Source organism: Rhinoraja longicauda, chromosome 12 (genome assembly GCF_053455715.1).
Source record: "Rhinoraja longicauda isolate Sanriku21f chromosome 12, sRhiLon1.1, whole genome shotgun sequence".
Classification (NCBI taxonomy): Eukaryota; Metazoa; Chordata; class Chondrichthyes; order Rajiformes; family Arhynchobatidae; genus Rhinoraja; species Rhinoraja longicauda.
The window spans coordinates 531,266-550,714 of NC_135964.1; the positions used below are offsets into that span (position 1 = coordinate 531,266).

Sequence of the window (19,449 nt, forward strand, 5' to 3'; positions counted from 1 at the left end):
GTCAAATGTGGGTCCCTTGAAGGCAGACATTATTATGGGTAACAAGGAAATGGCAGCAGAGTTACTTCGGATCTGTCTTCACAAAGGAAGACACAAACAATCTCCCAGATGTACTAGAGGTCAGTAGTATCCCTTATACTACTAGAGGTCAGAGGATCTAGGGGGGTAGAAGAACTGAAAGAAATTTTCATTAGGCGAGAAATAGTATTGGGTAGGCTAATGGGGCTGAAGGATGATAAATCCCCTGGGCCTGATGGTCTGCATCCCAGGGTACTCAGGGAGGTGGCTCTAGAAATAGTGGACGCATTGGTGATCATTTTCCAATGTTCAATAGATTCAGGATCAGTTCCTGTGGATTGGAGGATAACTAATGTTAGCCCACTTTTCAAGAAAGGAGCGAGAGAGAGAAAACGGGGAATTACAGACCAGTTAGCCTGACTTCGGTGGTGGGAAAGATGCTGGAGTCAATTATTAAAGAGGTAATAATGGTGCATTTGGATAGCAGTAAAAGGATAAGTCCATGTCAGCATGGATTTATGAAAGGGAAACATAGAAACATAGAAAATAGGTGCAGGAGTAGGCCATTCGGCCCTTCGAGCCTGCACCGCCATTCAATATGATCATGGCTGATCATTCAGCTCAGTAGCCTGTACCTGCCTTCTCTCCATACCCCCTGATCCCTTTAGCAAAAAGGGCCACATCTAACTCCCTCTTAAATATAGCCAATGAACTGGCCTCAACTACCTTCTGTGGCAGAGAATTCCACAGACTCACCACTCTCTGTGTGAAGAAATGTTTTCTCATCTCGGTCCTAAAAGACTTCCCCCTTATCCTTAAGCTGTGACTCCTGGTTCTGGACTCCCCCAACATCGGGAACAATTTTCCCGCATCTAGCCTCTCCAACCCCTTAAGAATTTTATATGTTTCTATAAGATCCCCCCTCAGTCTTCTAAATTCCAGCGAGTACAAGCCCAGTCTATCTAGTCTTTCCTCATATGTAAGTCCCGCCATCCCAGGGATCAATCTGGTGAACCTTCTCTGTACTCCCTCTAAGGCAAGAACGACTTTCCTCAGGTTAGGAGACCAAAACTGCACACAATACTCCAGGTGCGGTCTCACCAAGGCCCTGTACAACTGCAGCAGAACCTCCCTGCTCCTAAACTCAAATCCTCTTGCTATGAATGCCAACATACCATTCGCTTTCTTCACTGCCTGCTGCACCTGCATGCTTGCTTTCAATGACTGGTGCACCATGACACCCAGGTCACGTTGCATCTCCCCTTCTCCCAATCGGTCACCATTCAGGTAATACTCTGCTTTCCTGTTCTTGCCGCCAAAGTGGATAACCTCACATTTATCCACATTATATTGCATCTGCCATGCATTTGCCCACTCGCCTAATCTATCCAAGTCACTCTGCAGCCTCCTAGCATCCTCCTCGCAGCTAACACTGCCACCCAGCTTTGTGTCATCCGCAAACTTAGAGATGTTGCATTCAATTCCCTCGTCCGAATCATTAATATACACTGTAAATAACTGGGGTCCCAGCACTGAGCCTTGCGGTACCCCACTAGTCACTGCCTGCCATTCCGAAAAGGACCCGTTTATTCCTACTCTTTGCTTCATGTTTGACTATTCTTCTGGAATGTTTTGAGGACGTGACAAGTAAAATGGATGAAGGGGAGCCAGTGGATGTAGTGTATCTAGACTGTCAGAAAGCCTTTGATAAGGTCCCACACCGGGAGATTGGTGAGTAAAATTAGAGCACATGGTATTGGGGGTAGGGTGTTGACATGGATAGAAAATTGGTTGGCAGACAGGAAGCAAAGAGGAGGAGTAAACGGGTCCTTTTCAGACCACTGTCAGAATAGAAACAAGATCAGTAATATCTATTGCTGCAAGTTGTAGAACTGTTTTTGTTTATCTTCTCTGACCTCCCTCCAAGGTATTAATTTATTTTTGATGCAAAATGTGCCAGAGGGTTTAAATAACTAAATTCAACGATTAACAATTCCCTTTGCAGGCTTCTAACAATTTATACAATTCCTCATCAAGGCTTGTGTAAATTGCCAGGCAGACTTTGGCATCCTCTTCAGGGACAATATTTATTGGACAAGGGCTATTAAAGGAACCAGAGCAGTACCAAAATAGAGGGACAAGAATCTTTTTCACTAATGGGACTGGATTGAGGAAAAGTACATAGAACAATACAGCACAGAAACATCCTTTACAATGTCTGTGCCAAACATGATGCCAAGTTAAACTAATCTCTTCTGTCGACACAGGAGTCATATCCATGTGTCTACCTAAAAGCCTTTTAAATGCCACTATGGTATCTGCTGCCACTGCCACCCTGGTGAGGCGTTCCAGGCATCCACCACTCTTTTTGTAAAAAAAACCTGCCCGCACATCTTTAAATTTTGCCCCTCTCACCTTGGAGCTATGCTCTCGACTGTTTGATATACCTGGTGACTATATGACTGGTTGTCTACCCTCTCTATGCCCCTCATAATTTTATAAACATCTATCATATCTTCCCTCAAACTCTGACATTTCAGACAAAACAATCCAAGTTTGTCCAACCTCTCCTTGTAGCTAACACCCTCTAATCCAGGCAGTATTCTAATAAACCTCTTCTGCATCTTTCCCAAAGCCACCATATTCTTCCTGTAATGGGGTGACCAGAACTGCATACAACGCTCAAATGCGACCTAACCAAAGTCCTATAAAAGGCAAATGGTATGCTAACATGTCTTATACTCAATGCCCCAAAGATGTAGCTAGCATACCATTTGCCTTCTTTACCGCTCTAAGTAGTTTTTATGATCCCACATTTTAAAATAAAGGACAACCATATAAATGCACAAGAGCAAGTTAACCAAAATTAAACTTGTTTGAATTTCATTTGGGCTTCGCTTCTTTAAAACCTTATATTTTGAGCCACCATTGAACTCTGACCCTAAAACTACAATTTGTAATTAAGTGGGCAACTCTCTCTCTCTTGCACTACAACAACCAATGAAATTCACCCCCAATTTACAAAAGTACCTTGCCGATTTTTCTACAGCAGTCTACAAATCCTAGTGACAATATTTCAATGAAAACCTAAAATCGTATTTTATTTTCATATACCAGGAGTGAACCAACTGTGTCCACATTGCATCCCAACTCATCCTCTAATTGCATAGTGCACAACGCCAATTTTAGAACATAGAACATACAGGCCCTTCAGTCCATTTGAGCCACTTCACTTTATGTCTGCACCAACCATGATGTCAGTCGAAATTAATATGGTCCATATTACCCCAAACCCTCCCTGTTCATATATCTATCCAAATTTCTCCAGAATGTCACTATTCAGCTTCCACCACCTCCTCCAAACGTTCCTCCTCTCACCTGAAACCTATCCCCTCTATTGTTTGACTTTTTAATCCTGGGAAAAAGGCTCTGACTGTCCATCCTACCTCTCCTAATTTTATATACAGTAATTCTATCAGATCTCCTTTCAACCTCTGATGCTCCAGAGAAAACAATCCAATTTTGGCCAACTTCTCCTTATGCACTACTCTCCAGGAAACATCCTGGTCAACTTCTTCGGCATCCTCTCCAAAGCCTCCACATCCCTCTCATAAAGTGGTGGCTGGAACTGCACACATATTCCAAATGTGGGCTAACTAAAATTTATATAGCTGATATGTCCTCCTGTCTTTTATACCCAACTAATGAAGGCAAGCGTGCTTCACGTCTTGTTTACCATCTTATCCGCTTCATTGGCACCTGCAAGGAGCTATGGACTTCCACCCCAATATCCCTCTGTACATCAATGCTCCTGAAGATCCTAAAATTTAATGTGAACTCTCCTCTCACCTTTGACCTCCAAAAATGCGATGTCTTACATCTATCTGCATTAACAAAATGTTGAAACAATATACTGTACCTTGAGTGTAAGCATAGTCATCTGACCCTGAACTTGATTTTCGCCTCTGATCCTCGTTTTGTTTATCGACAATAGACCCTGTTAGTGCTGATATTGGCTGTATAGGTTCTGGGGCTCCAGGATGCTCTCCTTGACAATCCACTAAATTCAAGATGCTCCCAGGGTCAAAAGTAGGTGATGCTACACCTCGGGAAATCGAAGGTGGTCTGTTTGGAGAAACTGTGATTTTGAATGTATATTTAGTATTAGGCTGAGTTACAACCACACGAGGAGCGTTCACTTGGTTACTGCCAGCAGTTGTAGACCGAGGTCGCGATGGTTGATGGTGAATATATGTGGGTGGTACACTGTACACGGGCTGTGGTTGAACGACACTCATTTGACCGGACATTCCTCTTGACGGTGAACCCGATGGTGAATTGGTGGCAATATATAACGTAGGATGACTCCGTAAAGCAGGCTGACTGCTGACAGGCGATGAGCTTCGAGTGACGTTGGCACCAATTCTCTGTGGTGTTTCTAATTTGATTTCTATTTGATTTTTCATAGGTGCTTTAGACAATCCAGACACAGAATAAGGTATGTAGGACAATGACTGGCTGCCTTGTTGTGGATAATTCTGTGAAGGCTGGTATGGGAGGTGCGTCATTGTCGGAGAACTAATCGGCATGAAGACATGGGATGTCTGGTGACCCTGCTGGTTGGCTTGCACCTGATGTTGCGGAGAGCTGTAAGGCGAGCTGAACTGTGACGGAGGTGGCGACCGAAATGCTTGCTGAGGAAGCTGCGGCTGCTTTGGAGAATACTGAGAAGGCTGATAAGTCTGTTGTGGTTGATAAACTGGTGGAGGAGGATGATTATACTGTGGAAGAGGGCATTGATTAGTAGTCCAAGCTGTGTTCTGAGGAGTCTGTTGTCCAGACGTTGGCCTAATGTAAATAGAATTACCGATCCCATAGGGAGTATTCTGCATCTGTGATGGACCGCCATGTATATGCAATGCAGTAGTAGTCTGACCAGATGGTATGTTCTGTGACAAGGTTACAGTAATAGGGTTCATAGTGTATCGAGATATAGGCTGATATGTTGGAGAAATACCTTGCATAGGTGATGTGTTCAAATTTGGCTGAAGGGAGGTTGGCTGCTGAGATGGTGGTGGAGGAGTACCTGTGTTACGGCCCTGGTCACTTACAAAGAAAGGATTGTAGCCAGGTGGATTTGCTACGATTGCTGGGGCAGAATGTGGCTCTTGCATCAATCGCACAAGTTGCTGACCACCACCTCGTTGAGGGTCAATGTGGCCATCACTTGTGCTATGGACCAGCGTTCGCCCGCCATTGAGTTGACCACCATCCCCTGTCTGGTATGTTGTTGGAGGTTGGATACCCAAGTTAATCTGCAGCATGTGGTTCCTGCTCATTCTGGCATCATCTGGGCTGTGGTACTCCCCATACAGGTATTTGTTGCTTTCTTGGGCAAGGGCCAAACAACAGGCTTCCAGATTATTGTTATTCTTAATTTAAAAAGAAAAATTAAATACATTTAGAAATATTCAAGCTGCAATAGCACTCTTACACCTACATGTTAACAATTTAAATCATGCAAATTTTATATAAAATTCAAGAATGAAGTAAAGAAATTCAACTAAAATGATTTGGATTATTTAAAATGCTAAACCATTCTACAATTCTACTGGTTATATTAAGTGTCATTAAATTCAAAATAAAAGTTGAACCAATTTCAATTTGTAGCAAATATCACACCTCAAGGCACTGAAACAAGGTGAGAATGTACTTTCAATAGTCAGGTTATTTGAAGGAACAAAGTGCAAGGAAGGAGATAAATAATGCAAGGTCTTTTGCCTGGCGCAGTAGCACTTGAAGTTCAAGCGTTAAGATTGAGTGAACGGATGGCCCATCATCAATTATTTGGATTTGAAATATGCTGAATGCATTGCAAAACCTCAAGGGCCCAAGATGTTTTGTATTCTTTGCAAGTGACTGGGATATGGTCCCAGCTCAGAGCATGGATGCCAACAATGAAGCGCTTTCATATCTGGGGTAAAGTCCCATGGCACATCTGCACTTTTCAACATTGGGTGCAGGAAAATCAGGAGTCAAAATGCTACATGCTACACAGAAGAAAAAGCTACAGATCAGTTCACTTAACAGGAATCAAATTTGTCACCAACAGGTTGTCAAGAAAATTATCATGATGTCCACTTCATCGCTGTATCATTAGAAACAACAACGCTGTGAAGGAATGTGAATGCACAATCAACTTTAGAAGGAATATAAAGTACTTTGTACATTAACTACCAAATCATAAAATCAAAATAATGTTGATAGCAAAAACATGCAAGCTGATGATAGTCAGTTTGCATAAACAGATCACAAATTACTTTCTTTACTGTTAGCACTGAACAGGAGAAATATTCTACAAATCAAAATTCATTGTTTTCTCCAGAGGACGAGTGGTACAATTTCGTACAACAGGATATCAATGTTGGGCGACTGAATGAATAGAGATGATACGTGGTTCATTTAAATGAAACTCAAGTTTAGATTGCAACAGAATTTTAAAAACCTTTTGATTCTACTTAAATTCTTTATAACTCCATGGACTATTGCAGTCACCATGGAAGGAATAAAAGTAGTTAATCAATTATCCAACAATTATAGATCACTGCTCCTCTGAAGATATGAGGAACTAAAAATTGCCAGTGTTATATTATACTGTTCTCAGTCAAGTTTGAAATTAAGTTAATTCCTCCAGGAAATGTTAAAACCAATCAATCTACTTATCCAAATTAATTAGTTTAAATAGCAAATGTGAAAGAGGCAAACAAACTTTTCTTTCTCTATTCCCATGTTCTTGTTGCGTGTGCACAAAATTCCTTCTTACTCCACAAGAGGGCATAATAAACTATGCACTCCATATAGATGGATTCTTCCAATTCTGTAAAAGTGGAGCGATAATGAATTGACATAGTGTCACTGATGCAATATCATACACTCATTCTAAATGATATTTGATGAAATATTGTGGCATGACTTTGAAATAAAAACTGTGCTTGAAACATCTATAACTGCATGACCTAAGACGTTTGCATGGCTCCTTGTTGATATCTCAAGAACAATTATACTGTAACTATTATTCATTGCAATGAGTCCATTCAACACACTCCTCCTCCCGTGTGTAGCTGGCTGTTGGAAGTTTCAAGCATTTTCTTCAAATGTTTGCACCAAAATTGATTCTTCAAGAATTAGTGATTTTTGATGGGAACATATTTTAATCAAGAGGTGCGTGCGGCTGGTGCAGGAATCTGATTAAACTTGAAAAAATCCCTTAAATGGGTTTCCTGCCCACATGTTGCTGAATTGACAGGGTGAATGCCTTTCTAATAGGAACATCCATAGCAAAGTGTTGCAGTTGAGGAGAGCAGATGGATGCTATGGTGAAGTTGTACATTATGTTGGCTTAATTAGTTAGGCTTAATAGGGTCATAGAGTCTACAGTGTGGAAACAGGCCCTTCGCCCCAACTTGCCTGCACCGACCAACGTGACCTGTCCACACTAGTCCCACCTGCCTGTTTGGCCCATATCCCTCGGTTCCTGTCCTATCCAAATATTTCTTAAATGTTGCGATAGTACCTACCTCAACTACCTCCTCCAGAAGCTCATTCCATACACCCACCATCCTTTATGTGAAAAGGTTAGCCCTCAGGTCCTATTAAATCTTCCCCTACTCTGGGCAAGGAATTATGTGTTTTCCCAAACTATTCCTCTCATGATTTTGTCACCCTCTATAAGATCATCCCTCATCCTTCTGCACTCCAAGGAAGAGAGTCATTGGCTGCTCAACCTATTCCTATAACTCAGGACCTTGAGTTCTGGCAACATGCTTGTTAAATCTTCTCCACACCATTTCCAGCTTGACAAAATCTTTCCGAAAAAATGTTGGCCAGAACTGAACACAACACTAAAAATGCGGCCTCACCAACGTCTTAGAAGGACCTATAGCAGAACCGTCCACGTCACGGGGCTGGAAACTGGAAGTGTCCTGAGCTAATTCTGCTACCACCATCATCTATTGTACAAGTGATGGGTGCCACTGATTGTCGCGGGAAGCTTGCGCCCTTTTCAGGATGGACGATGACAGTGATGTAACATTTGAAACATGGATGATGGACATGAAAGAAGAATGTCCGATCACGGTGGAGTTGCTGCCTTACAGCGAATGCAGCGCCGGAGACTCAGGTTCGATCCTAACTACGGGCGCCGTCTGTATGGAGTTTGTACGTTCTCCCCGTGACCTGCGTGGGTTTTCTCCGAGATCTTCGGTTTCCTCCCACACTCCAAAGACGTACAGGTACGTAGGTTAATTGGCTTGGTAAATGTTAAAAAAATTGTCCATAGTGGGTATAGGATAGTGTTAATGTGCGGGGATCGCTGGGCGGCGCAGACCCGGTGGGCCGAAGGGCCTGTTTCTGCGCTGTATCTCTAAATCTAAATCTAAAATCTAAATGTCTTATATTACTGCAACGTGATCTCACAACATCTCTCCTGAAGGGTCTCAACCCGAAATGTCACACATTCCTTCTCTCCAGCGATGCTGCCTGTCCCGGTGAGTTACTCCAGCAGTTTGTGCTGGAGTAACATCTCTGATTGATGAAGGCCAATGTGCCAAAAGTCTTTTTGACTACTCTATCTACCTTTGCTGCCATTTTCAAGAATAATCTACAACACTCCCCAGAGCCCTACTAAGATGAGCTGAGAAGAAACCAAAAACCTCCTTTGGGCTCAGCAGCAGTGTCAAAAAACATAAGATGGTGTGCGTACTTGATAGGAGCTTCCCAGGAAAGATGGGGAGCACCCACCTTGTAGGCTCTGTGGATTGCTTGATGTACCCGGAGGAAAATATTATTCCTCCTGGGCAACAAGCAGTGCAATAAAGGCACTCGCCAAATGGAGTCACCTTTCTCATTTCCTTTCACCTGACAGATTTTCTACAGCCTGTGAAACCAAGATGATGTCAAAGATAAAATGAAAGTAGACAACCCTTAAATGCCCTAAATATTTTGATACTTAGAAAGAAAATCTCTATTCCTTCCATGATCTCTGGATGCTCAGCACTTTACAACCATTTAAATTTTGAACTAAAATTGAAAATGTTGGAAATACTTGTCAAATGACTTCCATGGAGAAAGAAACAAAGTTAATGCTTTGAGTCAATGACTACTGCAAGGTTACCAATCTGAAACAATATTTTTCCCATCTCCACACCTGATGAATATTTCCAGAATTTGGTTTTTTTTTTCAGAATTCCGGCATTTGCCCCATTATGCTTTGGAAGTGAAATATGTGATATATAGGAAAATGGCAGTCTATTTATATGCAGTAATTTCCCATGAGCTGGAATGAAAATGACCAGATATGAATGACCAACACTCATTTTGCAAGCAGATTGGATGCCTGTCCCTCATTCTACCTATATTATAACAATGTGGATGAGTTTAAATGTAGAAACAAGGAACTGCAGATGCTGATTATACACAAAGAGACACAAAGTGCTGGATTCGCTCAGTAGGTCAGGCAGCATCTCTGGTTAACATGGATAGGTGATTTGAAGAAAGGTCACAACCCGAAATGTCACTTATCCATGTTCTCCAGAGATACTTCCGGACCTGCTTACTCCAGCACCTCGTGTCCCTTTGGATGAGTGCAAAGTGGATAGTTCAAGTTTCGGATTTTTGGGATTTGAACCTCTGACCCACCCCACCTTACACTCTCCTGGAAGTTAAGATTCAGCCATTGTCCTCCAGCTTTGTATTTCTGCAAACCAAAACAAAGTGGGTGTTATTGCAATTTTTAGTTCATACTTTTTCTAGATATTGGCAGTTTCTTAAGAGAGATTTGTGGCCAAAGTGGAAGGTACTGAGCATATTACAATGTACTTTCGGCTTATTCAGATGCACATAATACCAGTGGTAAAGTCAAAGATGGGAGAGGCTGGAGACTTCCTTTCAAGTTTATCCTTCTGGTCTCCTTCCACAATATTCAACAATCTTTTGAATTCTAATTTAAGTTACCTCCATTACTCTGCTTGATAGATTTTTTAATTTTTATTTTAGATTTAGAGATACAGCGCAGAAACAGGCCCTTCGGCCCACCGGGTCTGCGCCACCCAGCGATCCCCGCACATTAACACTATCCTATACCCACTACGGACAATTTTTTTAACATTTACCAAGCCAATTAACCTACGTACCTGTACGTCTTTGGAGTGTGGGAGGAAACCGAAGATCTCGGAGAAAACCCACGCATGTCACGGGGAGAACGTACAAACTCCGTACAGACGGCGCCCGTAGTTAGGATCGAACCTGAGTCTCCGGCGCTGCATTCGCTGTAAGGCAGCAACTCTACCGCTGCACCACCGTGATCGTCACAAAATTATCAGTGCTCAGCCTCACTTGCAGTTGTAAAATGTTATTCCCTTGCCAAATGTATCTATTCAGCTTTTCAACAAAATAACTAGACGAAATGTTGGATTGAGCTTAAAATTGATCTTTTCAAATATTGAAGAGCCCTCATCTGATCACAACAGGCTTACATTCTACCATTGTTGACAGAATTCTGAGCCTGTTTTTTTATAGGTTGATTTGATGCATGATTCAGACAATAAAAGTTTTCATTAAATTATTATTACTCCAATACCTTTGTTAATTTAACTCCACCATGGATATGAACCACATACTTTTGACTTGGGTGCAACTTTCAACTTAATTTGATGCAGAATCACATTTCCAACTTAAATCATTTTGTAAATTGTCATTTTTGTCCTTTGGTTTCACCCAGTCAGGACAGATTATTAAGGGGTTGGTTGGACACGTTAGAGACAAGAAACATTTTCCCAATGTTGGGGGAGTCCAGAACCAGGGGCCACAGTTTAAGAATAAAGGGTAGGCCATTTAGAACGGAGACGAGGAAAAACTTTTTCAGTCAGAGAGTTGTAAATCTGTGGAATTCACTGCCTCAGAAGGCAGTGGAGGCCAATTCTCTGAATGCATTCAAGAGAGAGCTAGGTAGAGCTCTTAAGGATAGCAGAGTCAGGGGATATGGGGAGAAGGCAGGAACGGGGTACTGATAGAGAATGATCAGCCACGATCACATTGAATGGTGGTGCTGGCTCGAAGGGTCGAATGGCCTACTCCTGCACCTATTGTCTACTGTCTATTGTCATAAAATAATAAGCTTCAAATAAGCTGAGATATCTTGCCAATAAACATAGGGTTTCAAGCATCTACTCTGTGAGACTAATCGAAAGCCTTCTTTCTTCAAATCTAACATAAACATTATACTTTCCATGATTTTAATGTAAAGCTCCTCATCTACTTCTCAATTTAATGAACTTCTGTGACTTGTGGTTAATTCATGGTCCTTGGTGATAACTTACAGTAGGTAGCAAGTAGTATCATAGGCTTTACTTAAAATTCATTTAAGTTTAATCAATTAAGCACATTTTTTTCTCTCTTATGTTCCTGCGGTTGTAATATTATTTCACTGCAATGCAGTTTCTCTAAATAATTTGTAAAATTTGTTTTGGAAACATTATTCTATTATTCTATCATCAATATTAAACTGCTAAGTCTGCAAATACCATTTAGATTCCTGCAGTGACATTTTTGATAAGCGATTCCTGCTCTGGAGGTCAGGGGAAAAGAATACAAATCTTACCTAGGCTCCTTCAACAGCCTAGGGTATACAGTAAACCCTCGCAATAATGGACAACAACGGGGAAGGTTAGAATTGATGTCTGTTACTGTCGATCATCCGCTACAATCAAGTGAGAGGGGTAAAGAGTAAAATTTCACTCAAGGTTGGGAAGGAAGAGTTGGAGGGGGGTTAAACAAGCAGGAATTCATAGGCCGGGGAGACACAGAGCCCCCAACCTCACACGTGGTGCGGGAGGGAGGGGCCCAGTACTCTCGGCAGCTTCATGCTGCCCACTCTCTCCGCTCCCGCAACTGGAAGCACACCACATGGCGCCAGCTCAGTGGGGAACTTCTCATCCAAATTGATAGGAAAGTGGACAGGGGGGCGGGGAGGGGCAGTGCAATGGGAGCTTCAGTCTGCTACTGCAAGAGTTTACTGTATACTCATCTGGTCATGGCAATGTTTTGTCAGATGCTCCTGTAATGTTAATACCTTTTCAAAACTGACTTTTAAAATAATTGATATAAGGCATATGACAAATATCATATAGCAAGCTTTCCTCTAAATTCAGCCTCAATAAATATACTCAACAATTTAGCACACAGAAAGATGATGATGTGTGTAGGAAGAAACTGCAGATGCTGGTTTAAACCAAAGATAGACACGAAATGCTGGAGTAACTCAGCAGGACAGTCAGGAACTCTGGAGAAAAGAAATGAGTGACGTTTCGGGCCACGACCCTTCTTCAGACTGAGAGTCAGGAGAAAGGGAAATGAGAGACATAGACGGTGAAGCAGGGAGATATAGAACAAACTAATGAAAGATCTGAAAAGGGGTAACGATGATAAAGGAAACAGGCCATTGTTAGTTGTTTGCTAGGTGAGAACGAGAAGCTAGTGTGACGAGACTCACAGTGATGGATGTTTCTTTTGTGTTAGTTTATGATTGTATGTGTTATTGCATTTTTATTGATTATTCTTATTGGTCTTATTGTTGAAGTGCGAGTAATGTTTCATTTCACTACACATTTATGTGTATGTGACAAATAAACGACTATTGACTTGTGTGGGGGAGGGATGGAGAGAGAGGAAATGCAAGGGTTATGATGATAGGGGATGATGTATTAGTTAATAAAATTAATCTACGAAGCTTTATATTCACTCTTGTCAAGTTTCCTAGAGCTTAACACAAGAACACATCGTGCTCTTATTTCTACTGAACAATTTATTCATTATCCATAAAATTAGTGTTCACAAAGTTCCATATCATTTAAACCATTGTACAAAATACACAGATTTTTCTGATGTAAATTCTAATATATATGAATATATATATATCAAACAAGGTTATGGATTAGAATGCCAGAGACAAATAATTTTTTTTAAATTGCTATGTTACATGACTACAATATTCTTTATTTGCTAAAGATAGGGTTCTTAGCTCAAACTATAGTGAAAGCATTGTCAAGCCCATAACCCAAAAGCCCTTTGTAATCAGCCCCAATTGCTGTGGACATGACAAATCCTCTTAATTTTATTGTGGCATTGATTAGCAAGTCTAAGGTTGCATGAATAACACACAATTACATCAAACTTTTACTTTGTTGTTGTTTCTTAAGGTTAAAAGGTATGTATCAGTTGAATGGGTCCTATTTCAAACAGTACCTGCAGCATGCACTGAGACACCACTCCTTCTGGGATCTCAGGGAAGCGCTGCCGGAGGTCATGCAGCACCTGAATATCAATCTGTTGGCTTCCCTGTGCCATTGTCAGGATTGGATGGATTACTGGAACAGTTACGGGGGGTGGATGTCAATGGGCCTGCCAGTGCCTACAATCTTCCGACCCTTCTGGCATTTTCTGTACAGAGAAAGAAAGATGAGATAGATGTGAAAATATGAGGAGTGGAGTAAAACAACTAAGTTTTACTGATGGTTAAAACAGAATAATCCCCAGCCCCTCCAGCAGAATAGGTACACATTTCATACAGTGCAAGAATCTTTTATTTAATTCTAATCCAAATTGATCTTTAAAAACATCCAATTTATGATGCACGTTAACAGTCCAGACATCTCAAAACTCTATGCAACAAATTAAATTTCAGGTGGAATGATTTATGCTAGTAACTGTAAGCTCTTTGCAAGTATTAAATGCCAGCAAAACACTTTCATAGCACAGTGAATGTTGAACTACCTTAAGAAACACACAACATTCTTTCAGGTCGCCAGACAAATGAAGCAGAAACAAACTTTGCACTAAAATATCTCAAGGCACAAATTCTCAGATATTTGAGCAACTACACAAATGATACATGGACAAGAATACAATTTCAATACTACTCCTGGAGTTTCAGGTATTTTAGTGTGCAGAAATTATAGGTTACTAGACCAAGTGGACCCGTTGGGCCCAAACCTATCCTGCAGCACCCTCTCCTCCCCCTCCCCCTCAACCCCCCTTATCCTCCCTCCACCCCCTCCTTCCCCCTCCCTCCCTAGAAGAGATTTAAACTTTAAAATGTGAATAACTTTAAAAATATAACACCGATTTCAATGAAACTTCTTCCATTAGCACTAAAGGGACGACGGTGAGTAAAGTGGGCCTAAAATTGTCGTGCTATCATGTAATTACATGGCTGTAATTCAGGAACAAACAAACAAATTTTAGTATTTAGATAGAAGATGTCCATAGCAATGTAAAGATTTTCAACATAGGAGGTAGCACCTAACGTAACCTAGCAAATTAACATTATGAAACTTGTGAAAGTTTATTTCAGAGTTCATTTTCAGTTAAAAAAAAGGAACGTTCTTTTCACATTGAAAAATCAGAGACTTTATCATATCAGCTATCATATTCACTGCACTCACCCTCCAGTGCTGTGAATAGTTGTCCAATATAGTTGACCCCTATAATATTTTTGATGGAAATACCAATGCATGGCCCAGCAAAGAGTATACTTTGAAAACGATGAATTATTAGCAAACTGCACTTTCTTCCTCTCTGCCACAGACGATGGACATTGACAGAAAAGGGAAACTATTTGCAGATACAACACACAAAATAATATTTTCACTTCTGCTCTCAAATGTCTTTGACTCACAACGTGCAGCTGCAGGAGACTTCAATCAACTGTTGAAACTGGTCTTATTGGAGTTCAGTGCCAAATGGTCACAAGTGAAGATCATGTGGTAGAAAGCGAAAATATCTACAAAAAAAAGTTATGTCCAAGCAACTGAATTAATAAATTGATACCAGTAACTTGCAAAAAAATTATAGTGGACACTAGATTACTATCCCAGTTAACATCCAGTCTCCTCACACCTGTACTTAAACAGGTTCATACGTAATGACCTATTCTACTAGTCTATGGTGCATTCCAAAGGAGTGACGTGAAGGAAGGGAGGGAGGGAGGTTTGTTAAGGCATATCATGGTAGCTCTGTCCCCAAATCTAAGCCAAAAGTTTTGACAGGTACAGCGTTCCATCAGTAGCTGCAAAGGTTGAGGATTATTTTGCGCCTGCATCATACCTTGTACTCCGCGGCGCACCCACTAGTTTACAGGACTATACAGCTACACTGGCAAATGACATCTCGCAACCATTCTACAACAAATTTGCAGTTATCACCTCACAAATACTAATGATTACCGAAGCTGGTGGTAAAGTAATGCAGATAGAACTAGGGGAACAGAATGTATATCTCAACACCTATTTAGCTAAAACCGTTCAAGCGCAGATCTCAAAGCATTAAATATATAGGCAACTCTTAATTCATTGCTTGATAACCGTCAAGCTTAGCATAAAGCCTTCCACAGGGAAGTGCTTCAGAGGTTGTGGCCAGGGTGAGAAGGTCTTGCCCGCTCGCTTCCTGACCCTTGCAGTGTACAGTTCGTCAATGGGGGGAAGGTTGCAGCCAACAACCAGACATAAAAACAGCTTTTTTACACGAGTGATAGTTCTACTCAATAACCAAAGTCTGTATGTGAAGAGGAAAAAAATAGTTAAGGCAAATGTGGGTCCCCTGAAGACAGAAGCATGGGAATTTATTATGGGGAACAAGGAAATGGCTGACAAGTTGAACCGGTACTTTGGATCTGTCTTCACTAAGGAAGATACATCTCCCAGATGTTCTAGTGGCCAGAGATCCTAGGGTGACGGAGGAACTGAAGGAAATTTACATGAGGCAGGAAATGGTGTTGGGCAGACTGATGGGACTGAAGGCTGATAAATCCCCAGGGCCTGATGGTCTGCATCCCAGGGTACTTATGGAGTTGGCTCTAGAAATCATGGTAATCATTTTCCATTGTTCTATAGATTCAGAATCAGTTCCTGTGGATTGGAGGGAAATTATAGACCAGTTAGTCTGACATCAGTGGTGGGGAAGATGCTGGAGTCAATTATAAACGACAAAATTGCAGAGCATTTGGATAGCAGTAACAGGATCGTTCCGAGTCAGCATGGATTTACGATGGGGAAATCATGCTTGACTAATCTTCTGGAATTTTTTGAGGGTGTAACTAGGAAAATGGACAGGGGAGAGACGGTGGATGTAGTGTACCTTGACTTTCAGAAACCCTTCGACAAGGTCCCACATAGGAGATTATTGGGCAAAATTAGAGCACATGGTATTGGGGGTAGGGTACTGACATGGATAGAAAATTGGTTGACAGACAGAAAGCAAAGAGTGGGGATAAATGGGTCCCTTTCAGAATGGCAGGCAGTGACTAGTGGGGTACCTCATGCCTCGGTGCTGGGACCGCAGTTATTTACAATATACATTAATGACTTGGATGAAGGGATTAAAAGTAACATTAGCAAATTTGCAGATGACACAAAGCTGCGTGACAGTGTGAACTGTAAGGAAGATGCTATGAGGTTGCAGGGTGACTTGGACAGGTTGTGTGAGTGGGAAGATGCATGGCAGATGCAGTTTAATGTGGATAAGTTGAGGTTGTCCACTTTGGTGGTAAGAATAGGAAGGCAGATTATTATCTGAATGTTGTAAAGTTAGGAAAAAGGGACGTACGAGATCTGGGTGTCCTAGTGCATCAGTCACTGAAAGGAAGCATGCAGGTACAGCAGGCAGTGAAGAAAACCAATGAAATGTTGGCCTTCATAGCAAGAGTTGGGTATAGGAGCAAAGAGGTCCTTCTGCAGTTGTACAGGGCCCTAATGAGACTGCACCTGGAGTACTGGGTGTGCGGTTTTGATCTCCAAATTTGATGAAGGATATTCTTGCTATTGAGGGTGTGCAGCGTAAGTTTACTAGGTTAATTCCCGGAATGGCGGGACTTTCGTATGTTGAAAGACTGGAGCGACTAGGCTTGTATACACTAGAATTTAGTAGGATGAGAGGGGATCTTATTGAAACATATAAGATTGTTAAGGGGTTGGACACGTTAGAAGCAGGAAACATGTTCCCAATGTTGGGGGAGTCCAGAACCAGGGGCAACAGTCTAAGAATAAGGGGTAGGCCATTTAGAACGGAGATGAGGAAAAACTTTTTCAGTCAGAGAGTTGTAAATCTGTGGAATTCTCTGCCTCAGAAGGCAGTGGAGGCCAATTCTCTGAATGCTTTCAAGAGAGAGCCAGATAGAGCTCTTAAGGATAGCGGAGTCAGGAGGTATGGGGAGAAGGCAGGAACGGGGTACTGATTGAGAATGATCAGCCATGATCACATTGAATGGTGGTGCTGGCTCAAATGGCCTACTCCTGCACCTATTGTCTATAACAACCTTCTCAGCTGTGCGAACGATCCGTTGCAGCCTCTGGACATCCTGCTTGGTGGCTGAGCCAAACCAGACCATGATGGAGAAGGTGAGGACGGACTCAATGACAGCAGTATAGAATTGGACCATCATTGCCTGTGGCTGATTGTCTTTCCTCAGTTGCCGCAGGAAGTACATCCTCTGTTGGGCCTTTTTGACTGTGGAGTCGATGGTGGCCCCCCATTTAAGGTCCCTGGAGATAATGGTTCCAAGGAACTTAAATGACTCCACAGATGTGTTGTTGATGGTGAGTGGGGGGAGGGGAGGGGGATCTCTTCGAAAGTCTACAATTAGTTCCACTATCTTGAGATCATTCAGCTCCAGGTTGTTGCGATGGCACCAGGACGCCAGCTGTGCCATTTCCCATCCTGGATCAGTCCAATCAGGGTAATGTCATCCGCAAACTTAAGGAGCTTGACAATGGAGTGTGTAGAAGTGCAGTCGTTGGTGTAGAGAGTAAAGGAGAGGGGAGAGTACGCAGCCTTGCGGTGCTCCTATGCTGAGGGTCTGCGGGTCCGAGATGTGCTTTTCAAGCCTCACATGCTGCTTCCTGTCTGTCAGGAAGTTGATGATCCACTGACAGAGGGGTTCAGGCGCAGTCAGCTGGGAGAGTTTGTAGTGTAGTAGCTCTGGCACAATGGTGTTAAAAGCAGAGCTAAAGTCCACAAACAGAATCCTGGCATAGGTCCCCTTGCGGTCTAGGTGCTGGAGGATGAAGTGCAGGCCTAGGTTGATTGCATCATCCACCAATCTATTGGCCCTGTATGCAAACTACAGGGGGTCCAGCAGGGGATTTGTGATGTTTTTCAGCTGGGCCAGCACGTCTTTCAACGGTCTTCAGAGGTAAGTGCGACAGGCCTGTAGTCCTTAAGACCAGTGATCCTTGTCTTTTTGGATACATGGGACAATAGTGGAGCAGGCAGGGACAGTACAGGTTTGCAGGGTCTGGTTGAAAATGTCTGTGTAGATCGGTGCCAGTTGTTCGGCACAGAGCTTGAGGGTAGAGGAGGAAACATTGTCCGGTCCTGGACATTGTCTGTTTTCTGTTTACATTTTACACCCATTATGGAGGGTCCTGCTAGGACACATCTGTAGAAGCGTATATAGGTTAGGTATCTAATGAAAGACATAATTCTGAAGGAGGGCATGCAGCATACGCTCAACAACAGGTGCTTCAGCGTATTTTATGCACAAGTGAATATATTAACCATTGGAAGAATTCACATCCTTAGAGCTACCTGTGTCTTCTGTGTCTTAAACTAATCTGAACTGAGGTCAATCACTAATGTTTAGTTTAGTTTATTATCATGAAAATACAACAAAAAGCTTTTTTGTTGCATGCTCGCCAGTCAGTGGAAAGACTATACACGATTACCACCATCAAGCTGTCACACAGTGTACAGATACAGGATAAACCGGTTTAACGTTTAGTGCAAGATAATGTCCAGTAGACAGATGCTTTTGTGTACATGAATTGAGTATGGCAGGGTCAACATCGAAACAAGAAATATTTGTCGAGATTTATATTATGAGAAGTTACTGAAAGAGGACCCTCCAAAATTCTACGTCATCTTTCCTCTTCCTTTCCCCAGTCCTGGTTCAGGATCCTGACCTGAAACATCAACACATTCCTCAAGCCTGCACCAATGTGAAGTGATCTGGTGACTTCTTACAGCAGTTTATTTTTTCAAACTCCTCTCCAACAATTTGTGCCTTTGTGTACAATTTGAGAAACCTCCAAATGTCACATTTTCAGCCAGTGTTGGTCATCAGAGAATATTTCCATGCCTTTTGGTTGTCACCTTCTGCTGTTTAACTATCTTGTTCTATTTTCAAAACTCCTTCACATTTTACTCTCTTCAATTTGTATAACAAAGGGTTAATGTTTAATTGTATGGCACAGCTGTCAATTTGAAAATGCTTCAAGAGAAAAAAGGTAAGGCCAAGTGTCTCTCTTCATTTCCTGAATGGAAATCTTATTGATATTCTAGAAATGAGCTCCAAGGTAGACATCAGCTGAGGAGAAAGCATGT

General features: G+C 42.0%; 1 protein-coding gene across 3 annotated transcripts in view; it reads right to left on the bottom strand.

The window, feature by feature from the left end:
• tab3 (TGF-beta activated kinase 1 (MAP3K7) binding protein 3) overlaps nt 1-14,855 on the bottom strand; it is a 56,656-nt gene extending 41,801 nt beyond the window's left edge. For 2 of the 3 annotated variants that reach the window (XM_078408867.1, XM_078408866.1), the window contains exons 1-3: nt 14,750-14,855; nt 13,318-13,512; nt 3,938-5,450 (exon numbers count right to left, since the gene is read on the bottom strand). In XM_078408867.1, coding sequence (XP_078264993.1) covers nt 3,938-5,450; nt 13,318-13,419 — 1,615 coding nt within the window. In that variant the 5' untranslated portion in view covers nt 13,420-13,512; nt 14,750-14,855. Of the gene's footprint in view, nt 1-3,937; nt 5,451-6,787; nt 6,896-13,317; nt 13,513-14,749 lie in introns of those variants that run through there. The other variant, XM_078408868.1, reaches the window with a different exon arrangement.
• Nucleotides 14,856-19,449: the final 4,594 nt, after the last annotated feature.